This window comes from Oncorhynchus mykiss, chromosome 14 (assembly GCF_057628025.1).
Source record: "Oncorhynchus mykiss isolate SJ-2025 chromosome 14, ASM5762802v1, whole genome shotgun sequence".
NCBI classification, from domain to species: domain Eukaryota; kingdom Metazoa; phylum Chordata; class Actinopteri; order Salmoniformes; family Salmonidae; genus Oncorhynchus; species Oncorhynchus mykiss.
Genome location: NC_143035.1, coordinates 29955003 through 29963523, shown reverse-complemented (window position 1 = coordinate 29963523; position 8521 = coordinate 29955003). Strand labels below are relative to the sequence as shown.

The 8521-nt window shown below is 42.3% G+C and overlaps 1 protein-coding gene across 1 annotated transcript; it reads right to left on the bottom strand.

Moving 5' to 3' along the window:
* Positions 1 to 922: 922 nt before the first annotated feature.
* LOC110487775 (proheparin-binding EGF-like growth factor) lies at positions 923 to 7396 on the bottom strand. The gene is made up of 6 exons (XM_036943278.2): positions 6631 to 7396; positions 5555 to 5791; positions 3656 to 3848; positions 3304 to 3462; positions 2788 to 2876; positions 923 to 2577 (listed from the first exon to the last, which is right to left on the bottom strand). The coding sequence occupies exons 1-5, from the start codon at positions 6671 to 6673 to the stop codon at positions 2804 to 2806; spliced, it is 705 nt and encodes a 234-aa protein (XP_036799173.2). The 5' UTR covers positions 6674 to 7396; the 3' UTR covers positions 923 to 2577; positions 2788 to 2803.
* Positions 7397 to 8521: the final 1125 nt, after the last annotated feature.

Genomic DNA, 8521 nt, shown 5'->3' with positions numbered 1-8521 from the left:
ACTGTTCCTAGGCCGTCACTGAAAATAAGAATTTGTTCTTAACTGACTTGCCTAGTTAAATAAAATAAAAGGTCTGCTTATCATTTTGCCAGCCCTTCGGTCATTGGCTATCGAGAGGATTTATGGAAAGAGAAAATGTTCTTACGAAGTTAAGAGTAAACTTAAGTTACTTAGGAAATGACATAAGAGGGAACTCTTCAGAATGCTTGCAAGGGCTGGCTGCACATCCTGAAGGTGACCCTTGGCCAGGATACAGGTGCTCTGGTTGAAAGGAGTAGCTGAAGCACGGGCGGGAAGGAGGGAGGGGAGGAGAGGAGGGGTAAGAGGGAGGGGGAGAGAACGGAACATAAATATTATCCTTTCTATAATTACAGCCAGTGACTGAAAGACCAAAAGGACACAGTAGTGTTGTCATCCCAGACAGGTCTCTCTTCAATATGAGGCCATAGTGACACACTCAATACAGGAAGTTAACCAGATAGCTATAATAATGGTGACCTTAACTATCAAGTTGAAGCCTAGACCATTAGTATAGAAATGTTGTTAACTTATAATAACAGATAGGAGCAACTTGAGGTAAAATATATATATATATTTTAACTACCTCAGATCTTGAATATTGATTAAGATGCCTTCCTTCAAATCCAAAACAACAGACCCTAAACTGACATTAGATTAGTGTCTAGAGGTAACTTTATAGCATCATGATTCTGAGGTTAAAACACTCATCAGTGTATAGATAGCAACAGGATACAGGATATGAGTTATTACAGCTTTTATACATGCAGCCCAATTATTGGCAAAAAATCTGATCTGATTGGTCAAAGGACCAATTAGTGGGAGAAAAAAAATCAGAATTGTTCTGTCTGTGTAAATGCAGCCTTCGTAACACAGATAACGCATAATACAATGACTTCGGGGATTCAGAGAAAAAAATACTTTATTTTCTGGGAAGAAAAACATTTTTTTTGACTAGAAATCACTTTGAAACTGCAGGTTGTGTCCAGGATGTTTTTCTAGAGGAGGGTTATTCGTTTTTAAAAAGGCTGAACACTTGAATTAATTCACATTTCATCATGATCTTGGCATGGATCTCAGTGTATATTACAGTACAGTAAATATCCCTATTATAGTAACTATAGTATATCCCTAACCACACCCACCATGCTAAAACAAGACAACACAACTGGCATGGTAACAGAAATAAATAACAGAAATTGGAGATAACATTTTTTGGAGATTTATGTCCTACTAATTTCTCAAAGACAATAAAAACTACACCACTTGTGTATGTTTCTATTTTCCAACACTCGCTACAATGACTGGACTCAACAAGGCACCAGAGTTTGCGTTGGATCTATTCCACATCCTGATTGTAATACAGAAATATTTAAACTGGATTCTAGATTAAACATTCTAGAATATTTCCTAGATTCTATATTTTGGGATTCTAGAATAGAGTAAATTCTATTCAATTCACTTCTATGTCTGGATGTTTTGTATGTCTTCTTCACAGAGTCAAACACAGAAGACCAATGCAACCACGTCATAATGGTACACACAGGGAGACCTGTCAGGGGTACATTGGTATAGTACAACACACTGTTGTTTATTGAATCAATCAATCAAGCAACCAACTAATCACAGTGGTGTGTGTTCTCAGCAGCCTGTACACAGAGTGCTGATTTCAAAGTCAGCAATCAGGTACATCTATGAGACCAACGCTTACGTTCAAATTTCTCCAAATATACTGTACATTTTATCTTCATTTTATCTTCATTTTCATCAATAAATATGATTTAACATTTAAATATAAAAACACAAGGATGACCTTATAGATAACCTTTACAAACTGGAAGTGCATCTTTGGTTGGAAGGAGTTAAATATCTGCATAAATATAGCAACATCACATCAATAAATAAATTAAAAGACAAATATATATGGTATAAATAACAGTTTTACAGTACACTAGAAAACGACAAAGATTGAAGGAAAATACAAAATGCTGATTGGTAAAAACGCTCCTGTTGAAGAAAGACCATGGTTCTCTCTGTTTCTGGCAGATGAAGAGAAGAGGGTGTCCTTTTAGGCTGAGACTCCTGGTAGTCTTTTTAACATAGCCAAGAAGCAGCACTGATCCAGGGACGTTTCCACAAAGCATCTCTGATAGGAGTGTGCTGATATAGGGCCTGTCAATATAATGTTATTCACAATGATCTAAAGGCAAAACTGATCCAAGATCAGCTCTCCTTCCTCGAGACACTTTGTGGATACGGGCCCAGAAATGTTCCTTCTCTTCATCTCAGCTTCCATATTGTCATCATCACGCCAGTCTTTTCTCCCAGCCAATCGGAGTTCCAGTTTTAGCCAGGCTCTCTCCTGATAGGTTGCAGGGCTTACCGCAGAATCGAGCTACCCAATCACATCTGTTCATCAGTGAGATGGTTTGGGGCTATGTGTCCAGGTCACGGCCATCCAGTCCCCCTCTGCCATACCTTCCAGGTCTCGCTGCGTTCTCTCTTGGCCTTTTTTCACTTCTTCTTTTCTATTTTGAGGTAGAATTTCCCTATCCTGTCCTGAAAAAAAAGGAGACACAATAAGCAATCAAGTTTCTTTCAACACTCAGACCGTGTGAAAACAAAACCCAGACTAATCTTTCACAATCATACTGTAATGTTATGATGACATTTTACTTTCTGTCTAACTCCTATCAATTTAGAAGGGGAACTAACATTTCAGTTCAGGACTTGAAAAGAGAGGAGTTTGGTGTTTCCTTGGTAACTCACCCTTCTCTCCAGCTCTTCAATGGTTGGGTGCTGATCCCAGTTTGACCTTCTCCTCATGCTCTACGTCGTACGCTCCTCTCTTGTGAAACCTGGAGAAAACAACAGGGTTAAGACCTGTGGATCCTGGAACTGTTTTGGAACAACAACAGCACCTGTGGTTACAATAATTATTGTTGTCGGGTGAGAACAATAGCGCTAAACTATAACCATGCTGATCTACCCTGTCATGTTTGTTATAGCCTCATTTCCCATTCCTCTACATTCAATTAGGTTGTGTACTATTCATTTCCTGTTGGCCCATTTCCACAATACAGTGCCAATACTGACTGTATCAATCTCCAGCTGCTGCATAATGCATTGTGTAACGTGTCTTACAGCTGTACTGGTGGTAAAAAAAAGTGGGTAAAGTGGTGTGTGTGTGTGTGTGTGTGTGTGTGTGTGTGTGTGTGTGTGTGTGTGTGTGTGTGTGTGTGTGTGTGTGTGTGTGTGTGTGTGTGTTAAGGCTGTAGTACTGACCTGAGCACCAGCAGCAGGCCTATGATGGTGAGACAGACAGAGGACAACACCACTGCCACCACAGCCAGAGCTGTGGTCCGGCTGTATCCTCCCACGTCCCTCCCTTCTGAAGCCAGCGTGAACAGGTGACACCGCTCCCCAGAGTAGCTGGGACGACATCTGCACAAGGAGAGGGAGAGGGGTGAGATGGTACTCATGTAACATACAGTACAACAGGCATTTTGTTCCTCTGGAGACAGACAGACAGACAGACAGACAGACAGACAGACAGACAGACAGACAGACAGACAGACAGACAGACAGACAGACAGACAGACAGACAGACAGACAGACAGACAGAGAGGTTTCTTACATGCATGACGGAGCTTTGATGTCCCTCAGGTAATGACAGCTGCCATGGATACAGAAGTCCTTATACTTCTTCAGACAAGGGTTCCTCTTCTTTCCCTTTCCCTTCTTCCTCCCCTTTCCTCTCCTCCTCTTTCCCTCACTCCTCTCAGCTTCCAAGATGGCCGATGGGTCTTTAGGTTTAGTCGACAATGCAACTAAAAAAGAAAAGAAAACAGACAAATTAATCCACACATCTAGCCAACACACCTCATAGAACACAGACAACTGAATCCACACATCTAGCCAACACACCTCAAAGAACACAGACAACTGAATCCACGGATCTAGCCAACACACCTCAAAGAACACAGACAACTGAATCCACGGATCTAGCCAACACACCTCAAAGAACACAGACAACTGAATCCACGGATCTAGCCAACACACCTCATAGAACACAGACAACTGAATCCACGGATCTAGCCAACACACCTCATAGAACACAGACAACTGAATCCACAGATCTAGCCAACACACCTCATAGAACACAGACAACTGAATCCACGGATCTAGCCAACACACCTCATAGAACACAGACAACTGAATCCACACATCTAGCCAACACACCTCATAGAACACAGACAACTGAATCCACGGATCTAGCCAACACACCTCAAAGAACACAGACAACTGAATCCACGGATCTAGCCAACACACCTCATAGAACACAGACAACTGAATCCACGGATCTAGCCAACACACCTCATAGAACACAGACAACTGAATCCACGGATCTAGCCAACACACCTCATAGAACACAGACAACTGAATCCACACATCTAGCCAACACACCTCATAGAACACAGACAACTGAATCCACGGATCTAGCCAACACACCTCATAGAACACAGACAACTGAATCCACGGATCTAGCCAACACACCTCAAAGAACACAGACAACTGAATCCACACATCTAGCCGACACACCTCATAGAACACAGACAACTGAATCCACGGATCTAGCCAACACACCTCAAAGAACACATACAACTGAATCCACGGATCTAGCCAACACACCTCATAGAACACAGACAACTGAATCCACGGATCTAGCCAACACACCTCATAGAACACAGACAACTGAATCCACGCATCTAGCCAACACACCTCAAAGAACACAGACAACTGAATCCACGAATCTAGCCGACACACCTCATAGAACACAGACAACTGAATCCACGGATCTAGCCAACACACCTCATAGAACACAGACAACTGAATCCACGGATCTAGCCAACACACCTCATAGAACACAGACAACTGAATCCACGGATCTAGCCAACACACCTCATAGAACACAGACAACTGAATCCACACATCTAGCCAACACACCTCATAGAACACAGACAACTGAATCCACGGATCTAGCCAACACACCTCAAAGAACACAGACAACTGAATCCACAGATGTAGCCTGTAACATGTAACACACATCATAGAACACATTTTTACTGTCACATACACCGGATAGGTGAAATGTGTTGTTTTACAGGGTCAGCCATAGTAGTATGGCGCCCTGGAGCAAATGAAGGTTAAGTGCCTTGCTCAAGGACACGCCGGCAGATTTTTCACCTTGTCGGCTCAGATAATTGAACCAGCGTCCTTTCGGTTACTGGCCCTATGCTCTAACCACTAGGCTACCTGGTCCATACAGTCAATTTAACTAGAGGTTACATAGCAACAGGTGTTAAAATGGAAGTGACTGACAACCTGTCAGATAAACTCATGAATAACAGTGTAATAAATCATAAAGGGTATTCTAATACATGTGTCAGTCAGGATTCCAGAACCTATAAACAACAGGATGATGTTTTACAACAGAGCAATAAACAAACATAAATCACAGCGAGTTACTAAATACCTCGAGGTAATTCCACCTCATATTCCCCTGAGGCATCTTCTTCATCTTCATGGTAGTAATCATAGTACTCCTCATCCTCCAACACTGGACCCTCCACGCCGTGATGACTCTTCTCCCTCCCTCCCTCCATCCTTCTGTCGCTCAGGACATCCAACAGGTTGATAAATGCTGTGTGCTGCGGTGGCCTCTCACTCTCATACCTGTCCACCACAGCTCCGCTCACCAACCTCGAGGCCACTGGAAAACACAAGGTTAACATGTTATCATTATCGATGCTACACCATTCAGTAGTCTGTGGTTTAGAGATGTACTCTAGATTCTGACTGACACTGTGAGGAGTTAACCAAGTGAACAAAACTGGTTGAAACTGGGTATTTTCAAAAGCAAAACTGGTTGAAACTGGGTATTTTCAAGCAGTTTTGCTCACTGAGAACACAAGCTTTACTTTCCAACACAGTAATTAATTCAGGTGCAAAGAAAATAGAGGGGTTTGAGTGGGTAAGTTTAAACATGACTCTAGACTAAGAGCCCTGCATGAGGCCCCATGACCCCTTCGGGTGAGCCTATACAACTGGATAGTTGCATTTCAGCTCCAAGAACTGTGAGGCACCCAAAACATCATGCATGTGCAGTATTCTGTACAGGGGAGACTATAATCCTGCTTGGCTATGGTACACAAAATGTTGCATAGACAGACAGTTACCTAATGTACAAGAATATGAGTTAAAAATAAGTATATCCAGTTACATAAAGCATGTTTTAAAATAGAAAGATGACCACACTTCGTTCTTGAATAGCATAGGCTGGCCTACACCTTATGAAAATCATTAACTCCTCTTTTAAAAGTTTATGAGACATGCTCAGAAGGTCATGCTTGAAAAGTTCACACTCTTGTACAGTCAACAAGTGTAACTCCAAGACCTGTCTCTTATGAATACGAAATAGACCACTTAGGAGGAATCAAGTCTAGGAGAAACTAGTACCACCAATAGTTAATCAAGTGTTAAAGTATAAACGCTACAGAAAAGGAACTATGTCATCTGACTTGAGATATAAAAGTGTAACTTGATACTTACCAAAGGCATGGACGAGCAGGAGCGCAACTCGTAGAATCCTCATGTCTCTGAACTTCAAATCACCACCAACTGCAATTCTGCAAAAATCACTGTATGTCGTTTTCCTATATATTGTCCACGTACTCGATATTGCTACTCTTAAAACGTTCCTAGTAGGCCTATGCCTTTTCTTAGTGGGACTTTCTTATTCAAGATGCCGGGCGCGTCTCGGGTAGCGGTTTACGGTGGCGCACACAAACACAGCCGTGGCAGAGTCGGGACGAGTAGAAGGAGCGCCAGACTAAAGGCGTCACGATTTATATAGACTGGCTCGACCACGCCTCGACAGTAGGTAGGCAGGCTACTGTAATCTACACTGAACAAAAATATAAACGCAACATGTAAAGTGTTGGTCCCATGATTTATGAGCTGAAACATAATATCCCAGAAATGTTCCATATGCACACATATATTATTTCTCTGTAATGTTTGTTCACAATTGTCTTTACATCCTTGTTAGTGAGCATTTCTCCTTTGCCAAAAGAATCCATCCACCGGACAGGTGTGGCATATCAAGAACCAGATTAAACAGCATAGTTATGTTAGAGTGTTGGAGTGTTGGACTAGTAACCGAAAGGTTGCAAGTTCAAATCCCCAAGCTGACAAGGTACAAATCTGTCGTTCTGCTCCTGAACAGGCAGTTAACCCACTGTTCCTAGGCTGTCATTGAAAATAAGAATTTGTTCTTAACTGACTTACCTAGTTAAATAAAGGTATAATAAAATTTAAAAACACAGGTGCACCTTGTGCTGGGGGACAATAAAAGGCCACTCAAAAATGTGCAGTGTTGTCATACAACTCCACAGATGTCTTAAGTTTTGATGGAGCATGCAATTGGCATGCTGACTGCAGGAATTTACCAGAGAATTGAATTTGGCAGTACGTCCAACCGGCCTCACAACCGCAGACCACGTGTACCCACGCCAGCCCAGCACCCCCACATCTGACTTCAAACCTGTGGGATCAACTGAGACCAGTCACCCAGACAGCTGATGAAACTGTGGGTTTGCACAACCGAATAATTTCTGCACAAACTGTTAGGAATTGTCTCAGGGAAGCTCATCTGCGTGCTCGTCGTCCTCACCAGGGTCTTGACCTGACTGCAGTTCGACATCGTAACTAACTTCAGTGGGAAACTGCTCACCTTCAATGGCCACTGGCATGCTGTAAAAGTGTGCTCTTCGCGGGTGAATCCCGATTTCAACTGTACCGGGCAGATGGTGGCATGTGGGCGAGCGGTTTGCTGATGTCAACGTTGTGAACAGAGGGCCCCATGGTGAGGGTGGAGTTATAATATGGGCAGGCATATGGTACGGACAACAAACAAAATTGCATTTTATCTATGGCAATGTGAATGCATAGAAATACCGTGACAAGACCCTGAGGCCCATTGTTGTGCCGTTCATCCGCCCCCATCACAACATGTTTCAGCATGATAATGCACAGCCCCATGTCGCAAGGATCTGTACACAATTCCTGGAGGCTGAAAATGTCCCAGTTCTTCCATGGCCTGCATACTCACCAGACATGTCATCCATTGAGGATGTTTGGGATGCTGGTCAATGTTGCATTAGTATTTTTTCTCAATGTAATTATCACAACATGTTTATATGCTATACACCTAATTATAATGGTTTGTACAGTTGAAGTCGGAAGTTTACATACACCTTAGCCAAATACTGTACATTTAAACTCAGTTTTTCACAATTCCTGACATTTAATCCTCGTAAAAATTCCCTGTTTTAGGTCAGTTAGGATCACCATTTATTTTAAGAATGTGAAATGTCAGAATAATAGTAGAGAGAATGATTTATTTCAGCTTTTATTTATTTCATCACATTCCCAGTGGGTC